Source organism: Miniopterus schreibersii, assembly GCF_964146895.1.
Source record: "Miniopterus schreibersii genome assembly, chromosome: 8".
NCBI classification, from domain to species: Eukaryota; Metazoa; Chordata; class Mammalia; order Chiroptera; family Miniopteridae; genus Miniopterus; species Miniopterus schreibersii.
This window is the reverse complement of record NC_138109.1, coordinates 54,236,306-54,263,333: the sequence shown is the minus strand read 5'-3', so window position 1 is coordinate 54,263,333 and position 27,028 is coordinate 54,236,306. Positions and strand designations below refer to the sequence as shown.

Here is a 27,028-nt window from a genome sequence, read left to right as displayed (position 1 = left end):
CGGAGGGAAGTGCACATGCGGAGCGGTCCGAGACATTCCACCCTGTCTTCTTTCCTTCCCTCCCTCCTTCCACAGGCACCAGGCCCGCGGAGGTCTGAAGGCTCCCCCTGGCTTCTCCTGCTCTCTCCCCCTGCACCTCTTCTACCTGTGAGCCTACCTTGGCCTTTGCTTTTGCAGGACCTGGGCTAGCACAGGGGCCTTGTCCCAGCATCTCCTCCCCATGTTACAGGCCATCAGACATATTGAGAGATGGGAGCCTTGAGTGCCTGGTGATTTCAGGCTTGTTTTTAAACATATTTGACTCCACCTTTGTCCCAGGGACGACAGGACACACCTGGAGGCCCTTTGCAGAAGATGAGATACCCAGTAAGCAGGTGGGGCAGAATCTCATAGAACTTGGGCTGTGGCTGTTTTATGTGATCCCACGGGTGGCCATAGGCTGGTGAGTGGGTGAGCCCTGGAAAAACTGAGGTTATGAACACACAATGCAAATATCATACTGAATCAATAATAATTGCTGTCATAAGTAAGACGAACCCCATGTTTTAGTTTCTATATCAATAATACTATAATCATGTTGTATTTTTAAATTAGGTGAAATGATAGCAAACATGTTCACTGCTTGCTGCATGCCAGACGCTATACTAAACTTCACTTGATAACCCTGAGACACTTATTCGTTCTTCATTACCCACTTCTTCTGTGCTAATAAAACCTTGCTTTTGTTTGAGACAACAATGTGCCAGCCCCAGGTAATTGCTTTTGTCACACAATCAGGACACTCCTGTTCTCTGTAGTCCCAGCTTCTTCTGCACTGAGGGGTGTCCTCACAGTCCAGTTCTGTCCAGCAGACCTAAGCAGTAGTCGGCTGGGGGTGGGGATGGGGCGCTGGGTCACAGAACATGCTTCTTCTGGAACACTGCAGGGCACAGTCCCTCACCCTCTGGGGTCTTTGCTTAAATGTCACCTTCCCAGTAAGACCTACCCTGGACACCCTGTTTAAAACTATAAACCCTGGCCCAGCCGCGGCTCAGGGGTTGAACATCAACCTAGGATCCAGGAGATGGAGGTTCGATTCCCAGTCAGGGCACATGCCCGGGTTGCAGGAGGCAGCCGATCAATGACTCTCATCATTGATGTTTCTCTCTCTCTCCCTCCCCCTTCCTTTCTCTGAAATCAATAAAGATATATTAAGAAAATAAAAAAAACCTATAAACCCTGGCACACAGTAGGCACTCATAATGTATATTTTTTTCTTTGCATGACCACTTGAAAACAAAGCAGGGAAAGTGACTGGAGAAAATGCAGCGCAGCAAGCACAGATATCCTGGGACAATCACATGCCTGCCGTGTGCGGTGACGAGGAGGAGGCCAGCGTGACAGGTGGTGTGGAGGGGAGGACAGTGAGAGACGGAACCAGGGTGACAGTGGAGAGCCTGACCACAGAGGGCTTGTGGTCACAGTGAAGCCCTCGGCTCGTACTCTGAGTGCTCTGGGAAGCCCAGGAGGCGGCCGACAGCCTTCGAGTTGCATCAAAACTGCCACCTGGCTGCTGCTGGGAAACGGGAGCGGGTCACAGACGCAGGGGGAATAGTCAGGGGGTTCCCGCAACAATCCAAGCCAGTGGTGAGGGTGGCTTGGTCCATGGTGGTAGCAGTGAGAAAGGAGAGCCGTGGCCAGGTCCTGTATATATTTTAAAGGTACGGTCAGGAAGATTTGCTCACAGGTTGGGTGTAGCTTGTGAGAGAAAAAGAGGAATGGAAGATGACTTCAAGGTTTTTGCTCAAGAAACTAGAAGCAAGGTGCTTGGGAGGACTGCAGAGAAAAAGTGGGTTTTGGAGGGAAAACCAGGCACTCACTTTTGGACATGTTTCAATGTGAGGTGCCTACGGTCCATTCCGGCAGAGGCATCAAGGAGTCAAATGGACATACAGCTCTTGATTTCACCGAGAGGTCCAGGCCGGCGACACAGGTAGTGTTTAAAGTGATGGGACTGGATGGGTTCGCCCAAGACATGAGTGTGGTTGTTAACAAGAGGAACAGGAAGAAGAAAAATGTTTGAGTGCGAGAATGAATCCTGGGACCTTCCCACCGCGGTGATGACAGGTGCTGGGTGCTGGGTGTGGCCGCCCCGACGTGCAGGTGCTCACCCCTCATCCAAAACGCTGCAAGGTAAACACTCAACCCGACTTGATGGAAGTGGAATCTGTTACACAGTGAAGAAACACCTGTCCCAAGGGACCCAGCTGGTATCTACCTGACTTTTGTAGGAAATAAAACTTTGAGTTCATTTCCTCTGGCGCCTTAACTTACAAATCTTAGCGTCAGCCCTCCTATCCAATCAGCCTTTCATTCTCTCTTCACGCTGAGCTTCAGTACCGGCTATGCCAACCTTCCCGCTGGAACCTTCCCTACAGTTTCCTGATGGGATTCCCTGCCGGGAGCCTCCCCCTCGGCTAATCCATTCCGTATCTTCCTGAATATCAGGTCGATTGCGCCACCTTCCTGCTTAGCCCTCCTGTGAATCCCTCACTATCTGCAAACTATAATCCTTCTCTAGTTTGGCTTACAGGAGCCTTCACAATCTGGCTCCAAACTGCTTCTCCAGGCCCATCTCCTTCCAGCCTCCCCCCAAGCCTACTTTTCTGACATTGAATCTCTTCCTGAGGTACGCCGAGCTCTTTCGCCACTGGGTTTCACACGCGGTTTCCTCCTCTGCCCACACGGCTTAACCCCCAGTGCAATGTCGCCGAGACGGTGGGCACCGTGTCTTGTTCCACGGATCAGGGTCAAGCTTTCAACTTCGCACCGTGAAGTGGACGCTTGTTGTATGACTGCTTTACCTTCCCTGCGTCAGACTAAGGAAGTTCCCTTCTTTTTGAGGTTGCCAAGAATTTATTGTTGCTTTATCAGGAATGGATATAAAATTTTATCAGATGATTTCCTGCATCTACTTGGTATCATAATTTCTCTCCTTTAATCAATCATTGATTTATTTTCTATTGTTAAATGAACTTTATATTCCCTGGATGAACCTGGCATAATCTTCACTTCTTGTCCTTTCTTGATACATATATTTCTGGATTCCTTTTGCTAATGTTTTGTTTAGCACATGGCCTTACAATCTGTGCAGTGGCCCAAAGGGAGCTCTTTTTGGAGAGGTGACCAAAAGCACTCTGACAGTTAGGAGCAAAGTTTAATTTCCACTTCTGTCTGGGATTGGGGCCCTGAATGGATGTCGAGGACTGGGGGTGGAGGGGATGTGTGAAGCTGTGTGTTTCTATAGGGAAATGAAAGTTCCATTATCCATAACTTTCATATTTGGCACAAAGTTCAGTATACAATCTAAAAAATCAAAGCAATACTAATTGTTATAATTCAAAAGTTTTAATAGCAATGAAATAAAAGCCCACCATTTATAAATAACCTATTTAATGTTTAGTTTCATAGTTCACCTTACATTAAAATAAGGAGTAGAAAGAAAAGAAAGCCTCAGGAAGCCCCCGAGACACCCCCCCAGGAAGCTTTCTACATCATCTCCATGAATGGCATCGTGTCCTGCGGTTTGATTAGGCCCAGCTTGATGAGGACGGACTTCTCCAGGTCCAAATAAGTCTCGTAGTCCATTTTCAATTCAGCCTCCAATTGTTCTTTTCCCTTGTGATACGTTTTCTAGGGAGCGAAAAACACAAGTCATCCCTACAAGATACTGACAGCTAGAAATACCGAAGGATGAGACCGGGCTGTTTCTGAACAGTGGGCCTGGAGATGTTCCCGGGAGAGGGGCGTCTCTTGCCCAGTCGGGGAGTGGCCCTGCTGGCTCTGAAGGGGGGTGGCAGGGACAGCGCGGGGAAGTGCGTGCAGATTCACGGTGCCTCCCGGAGGTTGCTGAAGGGCTGGATGTGGGCTCCCGGGGACAGCGGGGAATCCAGGCTGGCCTGCAAGCTCCTGCCACTGACTGAGGGAGGAGCACACGGAGAAGGGAAGTAACGACGACTAGGAGCATTTATCCCGCTAATGTTCCCAGTACCACTTGCTGAGTAACCTGGATCTTTGACCCGTCAGTGTTTGTAATTATTGTGGCCTTTTAATTCTTTGTAACACCGGCTAGGGCAGTCATGATTTTTAAGATGAGTCTTCTCACCCGTGTCTTCTTTCAGAAGCGTTAGGGACGTTCCGCGTTGGTGTGTCGCCCCTGTGTCGCCTGTGTTTCTCCCCCTCTAGTCATGTTCTTACCCTGCTGCCCTCCTGTGCCTTCCCCTCCTTTGTCACAAAGCCCTGTCTTCGTGGATTCCATCAAGGGGACCAGTGCTCTGGGCTTTTATTCTAGTGTCTTTAGAGAATCATTTTTAAGAGCTATCTTCCTCTTTTATTTTTATTTACTTATTTCTTAAAATATGTCTTTATTGATTTCAGAGAGAGGAAGGGAGAGGGAGAGAGAGAGACAGAAACATCAGTGATGAGAGAGTCATTGATCGGCTGCCTCCTGCAGGCCCCTGCCCGGGGATCAAGCCCGCAACCCGGGCATGTGCCCTGACCTGGAATTGAACCTCGATCTCCTAGATCATAAGTCGATGGTCAACCACTGAGCAACGCTGGCCGGACTATTTTCCTCTTTTAAATGTTCACAATGATTGATGCTCCCTTCCCTTTGCTGTATTCTTTCCATATGTTTGCTTTTCTCTCTCTTTTTTTTAGCTGCTGTCTCAGATTCCTTGTGTCTAATTGTTGTTGTACCTACTTCATAGCTCTATTAGGACTAAATGAATTATTAAACACGTCGAGCCCTCAGAATAGTGCCTGACACCCAGTAAGCACTCAGAAGGTGTTAGCTATAGTAACCAATTCACAAAAGAGCAGGACTTGATAGGGTGAGAGCGGAAAAATGTTATTCTTTTAACCCCAGTCTTTGCAACATATGGGACAGATCCCGTAGCATTTCCTATCACTTTTAGATACTAGGAATAGTGTAATTTTCAGGTATTGGAAGACCCAGGCCAGTCTAATATTAAAGTGGCAACTGCCCCTCAGGGCCACTGCATTGTGCCCCTTCAGCCTCTTTCTGCAGGGGTTTACTCATCCCAGTTAGAAATCCTGTTGGCACTTTTGAGCCTCGCTTCTTTCCAAGGGTCTACTCAGCACCCCTCACTCTGTCACCAGTAGAAGCTCATTTCCCACGGGCCCTCTCTCCACCCTCTGACAGAGCAGTTTAAATCAATCTCTTGCCTGTAGACCTTCCAGCCTTAGGAGTCCAGGCCCTAGTCTCTGGGTTCCCCAAACTGCCCCTGGATATTCTACTCTGGTCACCTGGTAATTCCTGGCTTTGGATTTCTGTGGCTCAGCAAGTCTGCGGTTGCAGAAGTGGGAAGTGAGGAATACGTAGCCCTCTGACGCCTCTCTGCAGAAAAACATGCCCTCTTTCAGTCTTCTTCCACATAACGTTTGCTTCCCTTACGGAGCCTGGAGTGTGAATTGACTAGAGGTCGGGGAATTCTCTTCTAAGCCTCATATAGGTGGCATAGCTTATGGATCCATGGAAACTGCTATCTTCCCCAGCTTTGGGTCTCCGGCTGAAATTCCAGTTAGGAGAATTCCTATTTCATGTGCTGTTTGAGCTGTAATTACTATTGTTTTTCAAAAAGTGAGCTGTATCCAGACTCAGTGTTTACAAGGAGGTGGGTGTGTGATGTCCCTGGGATCCATGGGCTGAAGTGCACAGCCCCATCCCTGTCAACTGGGGGGCAGACGTGTGGTGTTCTTCTGTCCTCTGTAGTAATACTAACGGTAAACACTTACTAGCACTTTCCATGCGCCAGTTACTGGCTAAGTGTTCTCAACATTTTAATTCATTTTAACTGCACTCCTCTGAGGTTGTTACAGTTTGTTTCCATTTTCCCTTTTATCAGCAGTTGCTTATGAACAGGTGTGTCTGACTAACGTTAGTTGTTTATCCTTAGTGACCTTTTCGTGTTCTAAATGTAACAGAGGAGCCCTTTAAAAATTCATTCACTTAGCCACAGTCTAGCTCCAGAGAAAATCTGAGAAGTGGTAGCAATGTCAAGTGGGAATAAAGTCACAAGAAAGAGTTGGAAAAGTTTTGGAAGCTATTATTATTATAACATTCAGGTGTTTTAATAGTATTTTACAGGGAAATTATTTTTGTATTATCCACAATTTTACTTGCTTCTACTGATGTGGATAATTAGGAGCTGTTGCTATGGTACTTAAACACTCATAATAGTCGGAGATAATTGCTGGCACAGTGAAAGGGAGGCAGGGTGTCTCCTACAGCAAAATTTCAACCAATATTTGGAGTGCACAAAAAAACAAACCAAGACCTTTTTTTTTTTTAGCTGGGGAAAACAATGAGAAGTTAGTTAATCTGTATTCTTTTATACCTTGTCCCCACTAAACAATTTGTGAAATGAGGCCCTCTGCTTTTATTACATTAGTTAATATCTATCTATAAGTGATCATGTTAATTCAGCAATTTTTCAACCGTGTGTTGCAGGAATTTTTAAAACATACAATACCTGACTATTTAGTCAGGGGCACTGACCTCTTTTTCCTTAGATCGGGGTTGGGGAACCTTTTTCTGCCAAGGGCGATTTGGATATTTATAACATCATTCGAGGGCCATATAAAATTATTCACTTAAAAAATTAGCCTGCTATATTTGGTCAAACATTTAATGTGATGGCTGAAACTGCTTCTCTTTGGTGAGGCCTTGGCAGGGCCAGACCAAATGATTTCGTGGGCCAGACGTTCCCCACCCCTGCCTTAGATTGTCAAATAAAAAAAAAAAAAGACAACAGCCAACACAACAATAGCCATACAGTGTGAATGAATCAAAATTATACCTATTTTTTCTGTCATTTCAGCAAAAAATAGATTTTTTGGCATGCTGCAGAATTTTAGTAATTAGTTTATGTGTGCCATGAGATGAAAAAGCGTTGAAGATCGCTGTGTTAATCTATGTGCTAATCCGCTACATGAAACTGTTTCCACCTACTTGTGCTTTTGAGACCCAGGATCTCACATGAGAAATTAGGTGTGAGGATGCTACATATTTGGCTAGAAGGAAACTACAGGTGGGATCAGTGATGAAAATGCTGGTGACAAAAGGGCAAGGAAGAGAATGAATGAGAGAAATAAAAATATGGGCTAAGATGACCTCAAGTGACAGAGAGAGAGAGAGAGGGAGAGAGAGAGAGGCTGAATTCACAGAATATTTAAAGGCCTCACATTCTGTCAGGCCAAGGGAAGGCCAACAGAGTGACAGAATTCATACCAAACAGCGGGACTGAAAAAGGGGAGGATGGGGCATATTCAGAGCATTGGGTTCCTTTTTGGTAGAGTTTAAGATGAACGGGAACTGGAACAAATTCTCTCAAGTTTCACATCGCCAGTATTTTATAGTGAAATTCCTATCTATCTGTCCTCTGTTTGTATACTAGCTCCCATTTCATGAAAGTTTACTATTTGTCAGGTTACTTAACTGAAAGCCTTATAGTCATCTGAAAAGGTAGTTATTAGTTTTTCCATTTAATTAATTATTATTTTTTTTTTTAAATCCTCAGCTGAGGATATTTTTTCCATTGCTTTTTCAGAAAGAGTGGAAGGGAGAGAGCGAGAGAGAGCGAGAGCGAGAGAGAGAGAGAGAGAGAGGAACATCGTATGTAAGAGAGACACATCGATCGGTTGCCTCCCGCACGAGTCCCAACCGGGGCTGGGGACACAGCCTGCGACAGAGGAACAAGCCCCTGGCTGGAATGGAGCCCGGGACCCTTCAGTCTGCGGGCCGACGCTCTAACCACTGAGCCAGGCCGGCCAGGGCTGGTTTCCCATTTTAAAGACAAGAGAATGGAGGCTCAGCAAAGATCTGAGCCTTGCTCCGGGTCTCACAGTAGGTAAGAGGCGGAGTTGGGATTTGAGCTCACGTGTCCTGATTCCATATTCCACTTTTTTTTGTACCACCTGTTTTAATGCATTATTTACCAGATATTAAAATTCTGTATAATGAAAGCATTCAGATTTTGAATCATTGTGCGTATAAATGGTATTGAGGTGCCGCTGTATCTAAAAGACTTCAGCGTTATAGAAAATTTCAGAAATTTCAATTAGATAGAATCTTCCTAGGGGTCCAGTGATAGCTGCTTACTCATAGTAAGCTAGGAAATCAGGGAGATGCCCCCTTGACCCTCTTGAGAATGAGAGAAGAATGTGACAAGGCATAGTTTTCCCATTCAAATTTCAGAATGAGCCAAAGATACATGTTTCCACTGGGGTTAGAGGAAACCAACTTTCGTTTCTGAAATTTAACTTACAACTTTTTTCTTCTCCATCTCCAGCTCCATCTCTTCCTTTTCTTGCTCACGGATTTTCTTGCGCTGTTCCACATATTCCAGGTGCTTGACTTCTCTTTCAAAGTAGTGGCTTATGCTTGATACCTGTTAGAAACACAGGCCCACGAGAGAGGAGCGCCCCAGCCCCCCGCCATGCTCTTTACAAGGCTCTGGAAGAATTCCTGCTGCTTCTAATTGACCAGATAGTTTACCTACTTTGGGATGCTGCCCACAGGCCCACCACCAGAGAAGCCAGCTCAATTTGGGGGCAACTGTGCTAAGTTTTACACCAATAGTGCGAATTACACTATTCCCAGAAGGGAGTGAGGTTGGAAAGAGAGAGCTGCAAAAAACTTTTTACAATTTCGTAGAAGGAAATTTCAGGGATTGCTTTTTCCCCTTTCCTTCCTTCTCATCCTAACACTGAAGGAAGTTTCATATTATCAACACAACTTGAAAAACCCAGATGAAGGCATCGCTGTAGATCCTAAAAGCCCTGGGAGCGGAGTTGAGTTGCTGGTCCCCTGGAGGGTGTGGCATGTAGGCATAAGGACAGAAACAGGAAAATGGACAAGAGACCTTGGACAAGGTGACCAGGGGAGGGAAAGCTTTTTGCCCGACATTAGCTAGGCTGATGTTGTTGGGAGTTGCAACAGATTGCAATCTATACATTCAATGTTGGGTGTACGTATATTTATGTATTTCTAGTTACTGATCTTTTCATAACCTCCTTATGAACACTGCCTGCAACCCTTGGGTGGTAGGTATGGTGGGGCAGAATCTTGCCACCTCAGACACCCTGCTGGCAGCACACCAAGCTAGGGGAAGATGAGGTGGTGACGGGCAATGAAAACATGCATAAAAACGTCAGATGTGCCCTCTGCGAAGGGCATCACTAAAGTAAGGGTCCCATGCTTCAGTTACAACCTGAAAATAACATCTTATGAGTATTGACTTGGCCTCCCTCTCATTGCATGTTTGTTTTTTTCTAGCTTCAAACTATTTAACTCATCAAACAGAAATACAACCCTTTATTTTCGACTGTATGATTCTTCTGTTCTCTTATAAACATGCTGTCATTTCTGAACACACTTTTAAAACATGCCACAGTCATATTCAGCCACATAAATCCTCAAAATCAAAAGTTACTGACCTCATTGAGGGAAGGGTGACTTAACGTCCAAGGAATTTCTAATATATGCAGTGTCCCATAATAATCAGCTACGGCTAAGAATTGCTGCTTAGCTGAAAGATTAAAAAAAATTGGGGGAAAAACAACTCAGCAACCAGAAAGCTGTAATAGAGGTTAAACAGGAAATGTGGTTTGTTTTGTGGTCTCCCAAAAGGCCTACAGTGCTTACGATCTTGGCGTCTTCATCAGACATTCGTGACTGGGGACCATATTAACATGTAAGTCGCTTTTTCCAGTTGATGAAATGAAGGCTGAGACCCTGAGCCCTTGTCAGCCCCCCTGCCCCCCTTAGATCTTCTTTTCTTGGTGTCTGCGTGAAGAGTGTGGCTCCTCACTGAGGCTGACTCTCGCTGTGGTGGGGCCCAGTGGGGGGACTCGGGAAGAAAGCAGGGAAAACACATGGAAAGATTTTCAGAGAAAAATCATGACGCCAACATTTGCCAAAGACACAGCAAGGGCTAAAAGGATACCATTACACAGATGAATTTCAAAGACACAGCCAGAACCAGAAGCTAGAATAAACACCACATTGTTTCCTTTGAGCATTTAAAATGGATATGAAACACAAATGTGTTTGAGCATTTAAATTTTCTGTCTCATCATGCGAATTTTTTTCTCTTCTCGTTTTCAGAAAATCTGGTTCAAATTGCTAAATTCTACATTTGTAATCCCTGTAGGTATACAGTTTTGTAGCAAAGATAGGAAAACACACTTTGGTGACATATGGCTCAGCAGGAGCCAGGCTGTGACCTTCTAGAGACCCTGAAGGCTGAATTTCTCAAGGTGATGCTTCTGAGAGAGAAATGAATAGAAAGACAATTGTATGCCTGCACACCTTTGGAAACAAAGAAAATCTTTTTTTAAAAGAGGCGAATATGCCTGGCCGGGCGTGGCTCAGCGGTTGAGCATCGACCAGGGATCCAGGAGATGGTGGTTCGATTCCCGGTCAGGGCACAGGCCCGGGTTGGGGGCTCCATCCCCAGCCGGGGGCGTGCAGGAGGCAGCCCATCAATGACTCTCTCATCATTGATGTTTTTATCTCTCTCTCTCCCTCTTCCTTTCTCTCTTTAAAATCAATAAAGATATATATAAAAAAGAGGTGAATATATTGGATTTACATAGAAAGCAGTGCTTGGTTGAAACAGAGAAATTAGGACAAAGGAAATAAATTATTAGGAGGAGATGAGAAAGATGCTTTGTGTCGTGTGGTTCAAAATCCCCCTCTGCTTGGCATATTTAATGTGTCTCGGAAATAACTGTTGATGAAGAAATTACTGAGAGAAGCTCAGGTTGTATCCAAGGTAGCGCAAGAGAGAAGAGGCAGGATGGGAGGAAAAGGGGGAAGAGGAGAGAAGGGAGGGAAAGGAATGGGAGAAAAACAAAAACCTGAGGAACGACAGTGGAGGCTGTCCAGGCAAATGCCAACGTTTTCCTGAGCCACCCAGAAAAGGCAAAGTGACTGATTATGTTTGCTCAGAATGAACATACCAGAAAAGGTCTGGGGTTTGATGTAGGTGATCATAGTTATGCAGATGTTTTGTGACTGGGCTGGTTCATGGGTTTTCTCCAGAAGGTCCCAGATGTCGACGTATCCATCTTCTCGGCCAATATAGAAGACGCCGGGCCTTGTCAGAGACCAGTGCCCCGAGGTGTACCTTTTTGGAGCACAGGATGACTGAAGGAGGGGTCCGGTCTTTAAGCAAAGTTTTAAAAAGACAAATTAAAAGCTTGCGTTACTGTTAAAGGGATATTCACGACGACTTTAAATACAGATAGCTATAATCATATAATAGCAAAATTATGCCTACTGAGAAGTCTTAGTTCTATTATTTGTAGGATTTTTGTTAACACCTTTTTCTTCTTATTTCAGTTGCTTTTTAGCAAAGATCAAACCCTTCGAATCGAGCCATTGACGGTTCTAATAATCTAACTGCTACTGAAGCCCACTGCTGTTTCTCTGGAGACTGGTGGACATCAGATTAGGAAGAATATTTCGCTCATGCCTTTATTTTGCTGTCAGGTGTCTCCTTCCCATGAAAACAGCTCTGGGAGCCAGGAAAAGCAAATAAAAAATCAATTCTAGCCGTGAGCGGCATCCAATGACTTATAAATATTATTGGGAAGAGATTTTAGACCAGCAAAGCACTTATAAGTTCATCTTGTCTTTTTTCTACCGTGGGGTCGTTTGCCTTCTTCGGGAGGTTTTCATGTGCTTTCTTCCCACTGTCACGCTCCACCTGGCAACCACGCAGACCCGTTTATCTATTGACATCTGCGGGAACTAAACCAAGCAGTGGAACTGCCTCCTACCTTCCAGTACATGCACAAGAAGCCTTCCTGCGGAGATGGAAGAATGTCTCAGATTCATGGACTCCTTAGAGGTGCCGCTCAAACCTGTTCTTGGCCACTTTGCCCAGATCCTTCCTTTTCTGTGTATAACCAGGTTCCTGCCCCTGCAGTCTTTGGACAATCTTGCCTAAATTTTCTTTTTCTTTTTCTTCAGTTACAAAACTAACACTTGCTCATTGTAAAAAAAAAAAAAAAAAAAAAAAATACAGAGTGCACTGATATAAAGGAGTAGAAGTCCTTTTGTGGACAGACACATAAGTAGTTTCCAATCCTTTCAATGAAAAACTTGTACATGTATTCACACATTTTTTAATTTTATTTTTTGAGATTTGTGTTACAGTCCCAGAAGTGAAAGCATTAGGTAAAAGAAAAAAATATTCAGAAAATTTTATATGTATATGTAAATATATTACACATTATTTATTCAAAGGATATGTATATATATAGTACAGCTGTGAAATATACATATTTCAGATTTTGATAATCTTAAATTTGCTCACCAAAGGGATATATCATATTGATTTTTCCACACCCTTATTTCACTGTTTTTTTCTCAGTCATTCTAGTTTTTGGCAGTTAAGCTTCTGTGCCCTGTCCTAATCTTGATCACCAGATTTTCTTGTCACTGTTTCACTTTGACCCACACACCCCTCTGCTCTGCCTGATGACAGACCCTTTAGCTTTTTTACTCCCACTTCCTGAACCTGCTGACATATTCCTGGTGCAGAAGCAAAGGTTACAGACCTAGTGTTTCTCCTTGGAGTTCATGTAGTAATCAGCATCCCTTCTTGTATTCTAAGGGGAGAAAAAACGCAAACCAAGCCAACTGAACATTGTACATATATATGTGTGTATATGCTTTTCTTTCCTGAGGGAAGGAAACATTTAAAAGTCACTTGTTCTCTCAAAGCTAACAGTCTTTTATGAAAACCCAAATGGTTGGGTTTTCAAAGGGCATATAGCAGTTCTGCAGACAAGCTGGAGCCAGGCCATCTGTTTCAATCTCTCTAAAAAGTGTCCTGAAGGCACTGTTATGTCAGAACAGTCTGTCAGTTCCTGTTGTCTTTCTCAATAACAAAGGACCATTCCTCCATGCTGCAAGCAACTTACCATGACACCTTCCTTCCAGATGGCCACGTTCCATCCCCCTACGGTGAGGATGATGTCCTTGTAAAAAGGTGACCTCTGAACAGTGTGGACGGCACCATCATGGACGGTGCTGAGGCTCACTGGCTTCTTTGCTGTTGGAATGGAAAAGGCCATTTCATCTTTAATTACTCTCTATACATTTCTGCAATAAAGGGCGAAGTGACTTCCACTGGACAGACGGGTCTTGACTAATGAGAGCCAAGAGTAAAGAACCAGAGGTCAGTTGGGGGGAATGAATCAAGGAATAGCTCCCCTTCTTTTTATAAAATGTCCAGGGAATTTCCCATGAAGGCCTCTTTTCAGAGGAATGCTTCATGTTCTCATTTATTCATTCATTCATTCATTCATTCATTCATTCATTCATTCATTCAATTAGTCAATAAATATCTGTGCATTGCCTATATGTAACAGGTACTATAGATGGCCGGGCAAACAATGGTTAATAAACAAACATGATCCTGCCCTTATGGAGCTCACAGTCTAGTGGGAAAGACATATATGCACCCACTGGACAAATTCCAAAGTACAGAATAAAAAATACGACAAGTGTTATGAAGGAAAAAAGTATTACAAGAAAAGTAACAAGGGACATGCATGAATTAGACTGAATGCTCAAAAGAGTCTTCTCTGAAGATGAGTCATTTAGGCCTGATAGCAGCAGTTTGACTGGGGGAGATTTTGGTGTGGAGGAGCACTCCAGACAGAGGGAGCAACATACACCAAAATCCCAAGGAAGAAGTGTTTCACATCTTTATAAAATTTGAAGAGGGCAATAAGATCGAATCTGGTAATCCCAGTGTGAGACACGTAAAACAAACGGGGACTAGGAGTTTCCAGACCAAGCAGGGCCTTGTAGGAAAGGCCTTTAGGATATATTCCAAGTGCAATGTGTTTTAATGAGTGCTTCAGGCCTAGAAGACAATCCGATTGACATTTCCAGAAGATCCTCTGGCTGCTATGGGGAGAATGGATTGGTGGCAGGTAAAAGCAAAGAGGAAACACCAGAGGAGGCTATTGTGGTGGTTCTGGTGAGAGCAGATGGTGGCTTGGATGACGGTGCAGTAGGGGAGGGTAGCTAATCAAGACATATTTGCAAGCTAGAATTGACAGGGGTTGGACATGGCTTGAACAGGAGTGGTGAGAGAGACGACTGCTGAGACTAACAGCCAGGTTTCTGGTAAAAGCAGCTGGCTCCACGGAGTTTCTATTTATGGAAACTGGGAAGACTAGAGGAGGAGCAGGTTTCCATTTAAAGATCAAGACTTCCCTATAGTCTCAGCCCCAGGCCCCAAGGGGAACTCTTCTCTGGTCTCTTCACTGCGCCATTGCTTGGGTTTCCTTTCCCCGAGGCCTGTTCTCAGAGCTGGATGTGTCCCACTCCTTGCTGCCCACACCCACAAACCCCCGGGGGGGCCATTGCAAGTCTCGCCAATCAATTAATCCAGCTCCTGTTCTCCTGCAAAGAGTGATTTTCTGATTTATACAGTAGCTCTAGAAGAAATCCCCAAACTCAAGTCTCTTGGCCATCTGGACCTAAATGTCTTTCCTGGCACCTCTCCTGCTGCTGTTGCCCTTTCTATTGCTATGAAGACATGTCCCTGTTTCCTCATTGTCCCCAGATCTTTGGGTTTCCATTTCTTTGCACTTGTTACTCCCTCTACCTGAAATGTCTTTCTCCATCAGCAAAATTGCAGTGCACCCTTCAGGACCCAGCTCCACTGTCTCTTTCTTCAGTGGGGCCTTTTCTTAAGAACCCAAGAGCATCAGTCATCATTTGTTTATGTGTCTGACTTTTCCAACAGACCATGGGACTCCTCTAGGAGAGGATAATATCTTGCTTGTCTTTATACTACCAGTGTCTGGCACATAGTAGGTCTCAACAGTGATCTGATGAATGAATAAATGAAAGTAAGAGCAAACAAACATCAGGGAGGTTCAAACATAAAGCTCTTGGTTTTTAAGTTTATTGTCATTGGTTATTCTATAAATGGGAGTAAAACTCATTAAAAAAAAAATAACTAAACCTCTTTGTTATGGGCCTCCTCAAAAACAGTTTAGGAAGCTGCAGGAGGAGGTAAGGCCCCTAGAAAAAAATCTCTGAGACCAGAAGGCACCAGTGTCCACCTGTGTGTAATCAAGTCATGGCATCAAACTTGTGCCCCAACTGCCATGTTACATAGTACCTGGCATGCAGTACATGCACAGTGAACATTAATAAAGTATTAGATAAACAGAAACATGAATAAGCATAAAAGTAGTTGATTGTAATTCATTATATCCAATATATAATTTTGAATTCAACTTCAAATCACAGAATTGGGAATAAATGGAAGGTGGAAAATCAGCCTCGGTTCTGCATGCACTTGACTCTCCTTGGGTCATATCCAATCCACTCTCAATGCCACTCTTATCCACAACACACATTTGGGTTTCTGGTCAGGGAACACCTTGTTAGAAAAGCAGGAATGCTTTTGTTTCCAGATTAAAATGGCTACCTGGAGGCAATGCTGACAAAGCGAGTCTTCCCAGGCCTGAGGCAGCCTCTAGTCTAGGGACCCGACTCAGTCGATAGAAGTGAAGGGGGTGAAGTTTGAGGCAGAGACCTGAGTCCCAGCAGCCGTTCCCTGCAGGCTGTGGTTCTGACCTCCAGCCCTGTCATTCACTCATGTGTCCATTTGTCCAAACACTCACAGGGTTGAGCAGGTTCCCTCGTGCAAACCTAGCCTGGCTGCTCCGCCTCGCTGCTCTACGGTGTTCTTGCAGTCCCAGGAGCTTCCTTTTCCTGCGCTTATGGTTATTTCGTGCTTCAAAATGCGATTCAAACATACTTTAATGCCATGAAACCCCAAAGCTTCAAAGTAAGTAGTTGTCATTGTAGGAAACCCTAAGGCTCTGAGCTTTGAGGGAGCTTTGCTTGTTGAGGAGCCTGAATCTTGACTGATTCTGCTCACACCTGGGTGTGACCCTCAGACCTCTGCTCAGCTGCCCCAAAGGAGGGCCCTACAGGTTCTTCTCCCATACTGTCCTGAGGTTTTCAAGATCATCATCAATTTAGCTTATAATTTCACAGCTACTCAGATTTTCCACACAGATAAACTACCAGGTTGTTGGATTACTGAAACAGCCTGGTTATTTTTAAATCGTGATCTTTAAATTTTGCTGTGCAAACAAATCACATCTGGCCAATTTTATTAAAATCCATGTTCAGATTCAGTAGGCCTGGGGTGGGGTCCAGGATTCTGTATTTCCAACAGGCTCCCAGTTGACAACTGTGCTGCTTATCCGAGGCCCTCACTCTGAGTAACAAGTGTAGAGCCAGAACCTCAGGTGCCCTCCCTTCCATCAGCAAGACCAGGGTTACTCAGTACTTTGTAAAAAAAAAAAAAAAAAATGAACCACCTATTAATAATAGGACACTCATCAAAACTTACTCATCAGTCGGCCAGTTTCAGAGTCTCTTTCCATTTTCCAATCTGCGTATAACACTTCACCTTCCTAAAAAGATTGCAGGTTCCTGATGAGTACAGTGGCCACTTAAGAGGCAAACCCCCCTCATATTCATGTGCTAAGACCTACTGTAACAAACACAAAGCAACAGGTCAATTTAATCAAATGATAATTTGGTACAATGGTGGGAAAAGGCTCAGATTGAGCTTTTGTTTGCACACAGTGACGTGGAGAACACAGGCCAGTTTGGAGATAATCTATGTACACAAGTTCCAACTGCCGGGTTTCCACAGTGTCTGTTGTCAACAGGAAATTGTCCCCATGGACTGGAAAGCTCTAGGAGGAGAGGGATCTCATTCAACTTACTCAGCGGCTTATTCTCGCACGTTACACGTTAGTACTAGATCAAAATTTGTGGGAACAGAGAGAAAGAGGGAATATGAGTTCATAATATGGCATCCATTACCACTTAAAGCTGAGAACAGGAGACATAAAGCTCCACCCAAGTAACATAATAAGCAATATATATTCCAGTTCCACTTATGGCCACTTTTCAGGAGAGGGGAAGGCAGAGGGACCTGTTTAAGGAAGAGGCAGTTCCTTCCCTGGGAAAGAAGGAACCAGGGAACGGCAGAGGTTGGTGAGGTCTAGAAAAAAATTCAGTCTTACAGATGCAAAAACTGAGACTCTGAGAGGTTGAATGACTTACTCAAGGTCACCCAAACGCAGTCTCCTGATTTCAGTTTCCTCCACAGGATAATCAGAGAGCAACACAGAGAAGGTTTCATAGAAATAGAAGTTGAGAGGACTCGGAGGACAGGATGGAATAGTTTGAACCAGGTCAATAGATCTGTGTTGAGCGCCCACTACATGATCAGCCACGTAGTCGGAAATCTTCACTTCCTTCCCCATCCAGTTACCTGGTTCTCACAATCCCACTTCCCTCAACCTCTGTGTGAACATTCTTGGCCCCCCCTTGGCCAGGTCCTTTTTTTTTTACATACTAGAATGTTTTATTCTGAAACAAGATTCTGGATTTTTTTTTTTAAGTTTCTTTATCTTTATTGTTGAAAATATTACAGATGTCCCCGTTTTACCCCCACTGATCCCCTCCACCCCACATCCACCTACCCCCAGGCCTTCCCCAGACCAATGTCTGTGCCCATGGGTTATGCTTATAAACATGTAAGTTCTTTGATTAATCTCTCCCTGCCCACTCCCCCCACCCCGCCTTCCCTCTGAGATCCCTCAGCCTGTTCCATGCTTCTGTGTCTCTGGATCCACTCTGTTCATCGGTTTATTTCGTTTGTTATAATCTATGTACAAGGACAGAGAATTTTGTCTGTTTTATTCACTGCTCTATTCCCTGGGCCAAGAACAGTGCCAGGCATACCTTAAATGCTCAAGGGTATCTGTTGAATGATGGAAGATGTTAATCACAAGCAGGGCAAGGGCTGGACAGGCAGGAGAGAATCTGGTGTATAAGAAGAATAAGAGAAAGAGCAGAGAGGCCGAGTGAGGGAGGGAGACTGCTGCAGACGGGGTCGGAGAGCAAGGAAGGGGCCAGATTATGCAGAATCTTACAGGCCACAGTGTGAGGAGTTCAGATTTGAATCCATGTTTTGCTGAGTCATCACTGGAGAATTTAAGCAGTGTTAAGCTTTAATCTCTTCAAAAATTTTTTTATTGATTGATTTGGGGGGGGGGGGAGAAACATTGATTTGTTGTTCCACTTACTTATGACTCATAGGTTGATTCTTGTATGTGCCCTGGCCGGGGATCAAACCCCAAACCTTGTCTTACCGGGATGATGCCCTAACCCACTGAGCACCCCAGCCAGGGCTGTTTTAATTTCTGTTTTAAGATCCTACAGTTATTTATCTTTCTAAAGTGGTCATTTCCCTGCTTTAAAATTTTGGTGTATGCAGGGACAAAAGTTATATGATTCCACTTACACGAGGAACCTAGAATAGTCAGATTCATAGAGACGGAAAGTACCATGCTGGCGCCCATGGCTGGGGCAGGAGGAGATGGTGAGCTCCTGCTTTCACGGGTCCCGAACTTCAGTTTGGGACAGCGGAAGAGTTCCAGTGATGAGTGGTGCTGGTGGTTGCTCAAGGATATAAAAGTATCTGATGCCACTGACTTGTACACTTAAAAATGGTTAAGATAGTAAATTTTGTTATATTTTTTTTCAGAATTAAAAAAAAATCTAAAAACTTTGGCGTGAAGCCCAAGTTATAAAACACATATCTATTTGGTAGTGCTCCGTTGCTTACCAAATGAAATTCAAATTACCTAACATGGCAGGAAAGGCCCTGGGGCTGGACCCCGACCGAGCATTCTAGGCAGAGCTTTCGCTCTTGCACCAAACTACTCCACATCTCCAGACAAACCTCAGACTCTCGTAACTCCAACATACTGTCCAGGCTGTTACTCCTGCAAAACATACTCTCACCCTGATCTTCCAGGTGCCTCCTGAACCTCCAAAGTCCAGCCAGCTCACAGATCACCTTCCCCCACCTCTTCCTTCCTGCCCTTTGGCCTCTGGACTGGGGTTGGTGTGCTCTCAGCGTATCTGCTCCGTAACTAGGCAGCGAGCACCCTGAGGACAGGGCCTGTGCTGTTGACTCATTTCTGATCTGGGGTCCATCGCTGTGCTTGGCAGGCAATACACTCCCCAGAGCTGGTGGAACTGCCTCATCCCCTCATGACACTAAAGTGTGAATGCAGATTGCATTTGGTGAGACTGAGCTATGGTGTCTTCCCACAGTGGTCTGATCTGGGGGAAAAGCCTTTTATTTCAGGAAAATAGAGTCAGGAATGAAAAGGCATCTCTGCTTCTGTATGACAGTAAGCCTCATTCCTTCATCTGTAAAATGGGAACAATAATATCACGTTTACAAGACTATTAAGATTAAATGAGATATAATTAGGAAAATACCTGGGACAGATCCTGCTATATAGAAAATGTCCAATAAATGTGAGCCTGCTTTGCTTATTATAGTAGATACTAAAAATGGCAGCCATTAGTGTTATTATACCCAGCTGTTATTTACCTTTTGAACTGAGTGAGCTTTTTTACTATCTTTCCTAGATGGTGCTGGCCTAACAAAACAATACATTTTCTTAGTAAATCTCTAACACTTAGCATAGTTTCTTCCATGTGATATAGGTGTTCGATAAAATTTGCAGGTCAATCAATACTGTTAGTAAAAAGGGTCACGCTTAGTTTTACAGATTTTTTCCACGTTTGTTCAGGAATATTTTAAATATGAACCTATGAGGCATTGAGGTTAAAAATTTTAAGTGCAAATAAGCATTTTAAAATATAAAAGAGGTATAAATATTATAAGCTTTCATAAAACAAACATGTACAATAGGGGTTATCATATATTTCAGTGTCATTAAAATATTAATTTTAAAAACAGGTAATTCCAACTCACCTCTGTTCCCACAAAGAACTTCGTGCAGAAGTCATCTACTGGCTTGAGCATATTGGCCAACCCACTCTCCAGGTTCTGGTAGGGGTTCATGTCTCCAGCCTTTACAACCATGTTCTGAGCTAACGCTTTGATTTTCAGAGGAGTATGGGTAGAAGAAGCACATATTTATAGTGAATGATCTTTAAAAACATACTTAGTTTATATTTTCTGTCCATTGCCATCCATATCTGCCCCATTTCCTCCTCAGTGGGGTGGGTGAAAATCCAATCATTTTTAGACTTCTAATTCAGCAGTGGGATGTTTTTTCCCTCCCTTAACCAAAGCTTATGCAGGAGCTCTGTATGTAAAACTGATGGAAGCTGCATTGCTCTTTGAAGTATTACCTGGGTGGAAATGGGGAGATCTCTTTGCCTACCTTGTGTGTGTGTATGGGGGGGCTCTAAAAGTTTTCATGGTACACAGTTTGAAAATCACATCTATGTATTTCCATCATTTCAAAATTATTTACAGTAAAAATTGGACACTAAATATATCCCCTGAGTTATAGTGCCCTTGATATTCTTAATAAGAGTTTCTAATGAGAAACTCATGTTATTTTGATTCAGTTGGCATCCTATAGAAAAATTTCAAACTATTCAAGATTAGCCTTTTAAGTGTAAAAAATTCTTTAACTTCTAGAAAATAAATCCATCTAAAATGTACCACTTGTTTGTCATTAGCACAGCATATATAACATTATTTGTTTTCTGATTGGCCTAGATTTATTATTTATGAATATCAATGATTGTACTATATTAGAGCTATAACTATACATGCAAACAGTAAAAGCACAGCTAATCTGTAAGCAGAAATTCAAATGTCATCCGAAACTATTTTCTTCTTAAAAGTATCTGATGTCATTTTTACTTAAAACAAAAATCTTTTTATGATCTAAAATTAGTAAATGTTATTTACTGAAACTTTGGCAAAGAGCAAAAAGCATGAGAAAAATTACAAAACTTACCTATTATCATATCTAGCAGAGATAACCACTATTAAAATATTGGTATATTTTCCTCTAGTTATTTTTCTATGTGTGTGTGTGTGTATATATATATATATATATATATATATATATATATGCAGATTTTTAAAAATTGGGTATTTTAGTCCTATATTCTACTTTTCTATTTTTCAAAGCTATATCTTGGACACTTTCCCAGGTCACTTAATAGTTTTTGAATAATTAGGAATGTGATATTAAATTTCAGGGAAAGATGGTAGGGAAAATATGCTCATAAAATCCTCCTCACCCCATCTCCTCAATATATCCTCATTTCCCATGGGTTATATCACCCATGGGAAAACAAAAAACAAACATAAAAACCAACTAACAAACATAAATGAAAACTAAAATAGGAGAAGAAAACATCATATAGGAGAAGAAAAATACATGTATTGCATTTCAAAAAAATTTTAGCATAATTCTGGATGAAAGTAAAAAATAATTATCATTAGTAGGTTCATACCAACACTTCCATTGTCTGGAATCTATGTGTTCTGAGGGGCCCCTTTTCCCATTAGGTAAGACATTAAAAACAAGTATCCAAGTCAAGCGAACCATGGATCCAGGTCTTTAAAGAACTGTGTTACTGTCAGTCAACATTCAGAAATAACAAGGCACGTCCAAACACATTGTTCTTACTAAAAGACATTCATAATACAGTTAGCAAGAGCAACAAGGCATTTTGTATCCATTTAATATATAAAATTAAAGTCATTAAAATATTTATTTCAGATTCTTCAGTCTTATTTCAGTGTCTGTTTTTCTCTTTTTAAATAACATACATAAATATATTAGTAGGACCTCACGTATATGTGGAATCTAAAGAACAGTATAAATGAACAAACAACAGAAACAGACTCATAGATAGAGAAAACAGACTGATGGTTGCAGGGGGAGGGTGAGGAGACTGGGTGGAAAAAGTGAAGGGATTGAGAAATACAGATTGGTAGTTGCAAAATACTGATGGGGATGTAAAGTACAGCATAGGAAATGCAGTCAATAATATTATAATAATTATATATGGTGCCAGGTGAGTACTAGAAATATCAGGGGGAACACTTTGTAAAGTATATGATTCTCTAACCACTCTGCATACACCTGAAACTAATACAAAATAATATTGACTGTAAGCTGTAATTGAAAAACAATTGAAAAAAAGAAAAAAGAAAAGAAAAAGAGTGTAAATCATGTTTAAAGTAAAACAAGCTATAAGGGGATTAGAGACCAAACCTAATAAAGCTGGCAAACAAATTGGAATATATATATATATATATGTATATGTTAGTAGAGTAGAACATGTATATATTTTTTAAATAAACATATGTTCATTGGGAATATGTGCTCATAATAGTTTCCCGAGGGGGTGCAAGATGGGAAACTGTGGAGCCCTCTGATCTACACGGGAGCACAAGAGCCTGGTCCCTGGTCACTGCAGGTGAGCAAAGGAAGAGGCACAGGTGAGGTGCACTGTGAATGACAGCTATCCCGAGGGAGAGACCGGACATGGGGGGCCTGAGGACAGAGTCCCGGGCGACACGAATTCTGCTCTGGACAGACGGACTTTGAGGGAAAGGTTAGGTTCAAGCCCAGAGGAGAGGGAGGCGGGAGAGGATTCTTGGCAGAGGCAGGAGAGTCGACCCCGTCGCCAAGGGAGGCCGCGGTGGGCCGGGTGCTGCAGCTGGAACCTGGGCTCGCTCGGCGACGGGACGGGGACAGGGCAGCGAGGCGATGGAGCCAGGCCAGGAGCCGGGGAGAAGCGAAGACGCGGCAGACAACTCACGAAAGCCCAGGAAGGGATTAGTCCACAGCCTGTCATGTGGTCGAGTCAAAGAGAGGTGGCCGAAGGAAAATGTTGCCATGGGCTGCGTTCGCTCGGACTCGGCCCAAACAGCTTGGGTGCTTAGGAAATGCCGCAGCGCCCTCGCAGGGCACGGGCCATCAGCCAGGCGGCGGTGCCAACAGCAGCTGGCCCCGCGCCGCGCTCCAGTCGGCCCCCACAGCTCAAGGGGGTGAAACATCAATCCTCCTTCGGGAGCGAGCCAGCTGAGGCTTAAGGAGCTTGGCCAAGGTCTCACACCGGGTGGCTCACACTGACTGCGAGTTGATGATGTGCTTAGAGTTTTACATTATCAACTCATTTGACCTTCATAGTACTCTATGAGGCACTTATCTTTATTATTCACCCCACTCCACCCCCTCCTATCTTATCAAACAGTTTTTGTTTTTTTTTTTAAAAAAGTAAAGCACAGGGTGGTAAAGTAATTTGACCTGGTCAAACAATAAATTGCAGCTTAGGGATATAAACCCAAACCATTGACTCCAGAATCCACACCCTAGGCCGTTACACCACATTGCTGAGAAGACTGTAACGCGGGCTCTAAGGGAATCCCCAAAGAGGAATTCCAAAACCATTTACAGCAAAGGCTTCCTCACTGGAATAAATACTGAAATAAGGAGGGCACCCTTACGGCCTAAAATGGCAGGCAAAGGGTGAGTGGCCTGTGGCCACTAGATGGCAACAGAGTTCCTGACGCTGACACCGAGACAGCGAGGCCTTGAGAAGAGCCTGGATTTGTGATCTATAGCTGAAGAACATGAGCGTGTTTCAGTCAACAGGTCCAAGTCATCTTTCGACCACTTCAACAAAGGTGTATGGGTTGAGTTGAGATCGATTTTAAAGTCAATTATTATTTCTTTACTCAGTTTTATAGTGGTGCTGTAAAATATTAATTTTTCTATTATATTCAGATTGAGAATGGTAACTTTGTTTCTTAGTACTTCATAACCTATTTTGCTAGGCTTGAGGTATGTTCCATTCCACAGGATTATTCCTTGAGAACATATATATTCATTAAGTGGGCTTCATTAATTTTTTTTAATGTATTAAGTTCTCAAAAATACATGAATGTGCTCAATAAATGCTTGTGAAACTGGACTAAAGTGAATTCTTTAAAATATTTTTGTGTGTAAAGGCAGTTTTAATGTGTTGGCTAGAGCTATTACAACCATTATAAAGTTCCATGTTGGAGGGATTGACTTTTTGTACTCTTTTAACAAATTAGACTATTCTAGCAAGTAACCTTAGACGTATAAGCCACTAACACTCAAACTATATCAAATGCTTTTTTAATTTAAAAAAAAAGGCAGTTACCTTGTGTTTTTTCAAAGAGATGGTCTTTATTCAGACTTAACTTGGTTGGGCAGTGGTCTAAACTTGTTTCACCTTTAGACAGTCTTAGCTTTTGGGAGAACATACAAGACATATTATTTCCATATGTCCTTAAATTATCCTTGCTTTTCCCTTCCGCCCTCAGATTGTTTTCCACCTCCCTGTCTTTCTCCCTTCTCCATTCTCTCTCAGGTTTTTAGTTGCCTTTCCCCATGGAAAGCACCTAAACCACAGTTTCTAAAACCATGCTACTCAAGGGAACTTACCTGGGGGCTCATTTCCAAATCCCAGTCTTATGTGTTGCGTAATTTCTGAAAATGTTGTGTATTCTATTTCCTAACACATCCTTATTGGTTTTAATATAAAACAATGGCTCATTCTCCTGTTCCCTAAATCTTTCAGTTAAAGAATCTCCAGAAAGAGGTGCAGGAACCTTTCATGGTCAGGGCACCGCCGAGTCCCTTCCAGGGGAGACACGTGCCCCTGAGTTCCAGCAGAGGCCTGGGTCTGCCCCGGAATGGAAAACGGTCACATGTTACATTTTCCCCTCATGGCTCCCTGCCAGCCTTTCTCCATCAGGATGTTTGTCCACAAGCTGTACAATTATTCTCAGGTGAGTTTTTGTTTGCTTGTTCCTTTTTGAACTATTTCAAGCTTAGTGAATCCTAGCCCAGGAAATTTCTAACCTTCTCTTTCTAATTTCGAATCCCAGTTACTTCAGGAAAATTCTCACCCCTTCTCGCTCTCTCTTCTATTGGAAACAAATATAAAATAATGTAATTCTAGGGATACTTACAAATCAATTTTTTAAAAAAGTTTTACGTTTGGCATTAGACTTAGACATTCCAAAGAAGAGAACCATCCATGTCAGCAGCCCATTCATACTTTCCACACACAACCCGCTACAGCCATTTCTTCCTTTTTCTAAAAAATTTTTACCTTTATTGTTGTAAGTATTACAGATGTCCCCTTTTCCCACCCCGCTGACTCCCTCCACCCTACTCCCACCCCCTCTCCAGGCTTCCACTGCACTGTTTAAAACTTGCTTTTTTTTTAATTAAAAAAAATTATTGATTTTTAGAGAGAAAGGGACAGAGAGAAAGAGACAGAGAGATTTGTTGTTCCACTTATTGGTGGATTCTTTGGTTGGTTCTTGTCTGTGTCCTGACCAGAGATCGAACCCACCACCAGGATGATGCTCCAACCAACTGAGCTACTTGGCCAGGGCACTAAATTAAAATTGCTTTTGTTGCAGCTCTGCTGCTCAAGATAAGTACAAGTAATTTCTCGTTCAATTACTTTTCAGTTTTGTTTGGTTATAGGTATTACAATACTGTTTCAACTATTGATATGCAAAATATCCAGAGTTTTGCCTACAACAGAGGTAAAATTAGCTTTTGGGGGCTAATCTGAGAACATATCCATCTTCAAGCAACTGATATGCAATTGAATAATTATTATGCAAACTATTTGTAAATTGTGGCTTGCTTACACGGGAGCAAATGTTAATTTCTAGTTCACGATAATTGTGATTTTGGCCTGATGAGGTCAGGCATCATAGTAACTCAATCAAGGAATTTATTGGATGAATGGTACATGAATTGTAAAGTCCTGTGTTAGCCTGAGCTGCTCTTCTTTTAGAGTGTAGGTAGGTATGTCTATGCATATAAATTGTATAGTGTATGGAATAAATTCTATATTACTTACCTTAGAGAGAGGTTTCCAGGAGAGATCTAGATGCAAAAAAGTAGGGGGTATGTCACTAGGAACTTCAATATTTTCCTCTTTTTTTTTCTCTGTTGGTTGAGTGGTTGCATATTTCTGTTGTCTGATATCCCAAAAGCATATTGTGCTTTAAAAAAAGTTTACATTTTATTTTTTTGTTAAGTAGAAGTAATAGGAGTAACCTCAGGACTGTTATTCTTGCTGCTACGCATTAGCAACGTGACCATGGTTATATCTTAATATCTCTGAAAATAAGATTCTTATGAAATGGAATTATTTCTTATTTCCTATCTTAGAGAATTATACAGTTCATAGGGTTACTTAATAACCTTGCTGGTCTTTAGACTAATATTATCAAATATGAGAATTGAGTTAGGAGATTGACACAATCTTCTTTTTTTAACATAACAGCTTTTTAAAAATATAACTCATATACCCCCCCAAATTCATTCATTTATTTATTTTTAAATTTATCTTTATTGCTGAAAGTATACAGATGCTCCCCCCATTAATCCCCTCCACCTTGCATCCATCCCACCACCAGGCCTTGCCCACAATATTGTCTGTGTCCATGGGTTATGTATATGTGCATATAAGTTCTTTGATGAATCTCCCCCCACCCACTCCCTGACCTAGGCCTTCCCTCTGAGATGTGTCGGTCTGTTTCATGCTTCTGTGTCTCTGGTTTTATTTTGTTCATCCATTTAAAATGTACAATTCAATGGTTTTTAATGTATTCACAGAGTTTTGTAACCATCACCATATCTGTTTTAGGAGATTTTTATCACCTCCAAAAGAAATCCTGTACAGATTAGCAGTCACTCCCCATTCATATATACATAGTGGAAACACCACATATACAGATGGAGTTGGATTTAATGTGCTTCTTACATAGTAGGCATCCAATACATATTATTTCTCTTATTTCTCCTTCCTCATGGGTTATGAAAATCAGATGAGATAATGTATGTGAAAATTATTTTTAAGTTCCACACATATATAGTGTTATTTTTAGTGCAATTAACTTGGTAAAAAATATATAATAAAACTTGTACAGTACTGTAGTATAAAGGGTCTCTGTATCAATTACATAAAAACCACAAAAACTCTGTCATATTAGCTCCCTAATTTCTATCACTGAGGTTATGAGTAACCTGATTT

The 27,028-nt window shown here is 42.6% G+C and overlaps 1 protein-coding gene across 1 annotated transcript in view; it reads right to left on the bottom strand.

Annotated features, from left to right (window-relative positions):
• Window positions 1–3,373: 3,373 nt before the first annotated feature.
• DNAI3 (dynein axonemal intermediate chain 3) overlaps window positions 3,374–27,028 on the bottom strand; it is a 59,831-nt gene continuing 36,176 nt past the window's right edge. Inside the window, exons 15-23 of the mRNA XM_081144601.1 lie at window positions 25,850–25,994; window positions 24,125–24,212; window positions 19,929–20,053; window positions 16,467–16,530; window positions 12,997–13,127; window positions 11,026–11,230; window positions 9,499–9,590; window positions 8,328–8,450; window positions 3,374–3,672 (exon numbers count right to left, since the gene is read on the bottom strand). Of these exons, the coding sequence (XP_081000727.1) occupies window positions 3,529–3,672; window positions 8,328–8,450; window positions 9,499–9,590; window positions 11,026–11,230; window positions 12,997–13,127; window positions 16,467–16,530; window positions 19,929–20,053; window positions 24,125–24,212; window positions 25,850–25,994 (1,117 nt within the window). The 3' untranslated portion in view covers window positions 3,374–3,528. The remainder of the gene's footprint in view (window positions 3,673–8,327; window positions 8,451–9,498; window positions 9,591–11,025; window positions 11,231–12,996; window positions 13,128–16,466; window positions 16,531–19,928; window positions 20,054–24,124; window positions 24,213–25,849; window positions 25,995–27,028) is intronic.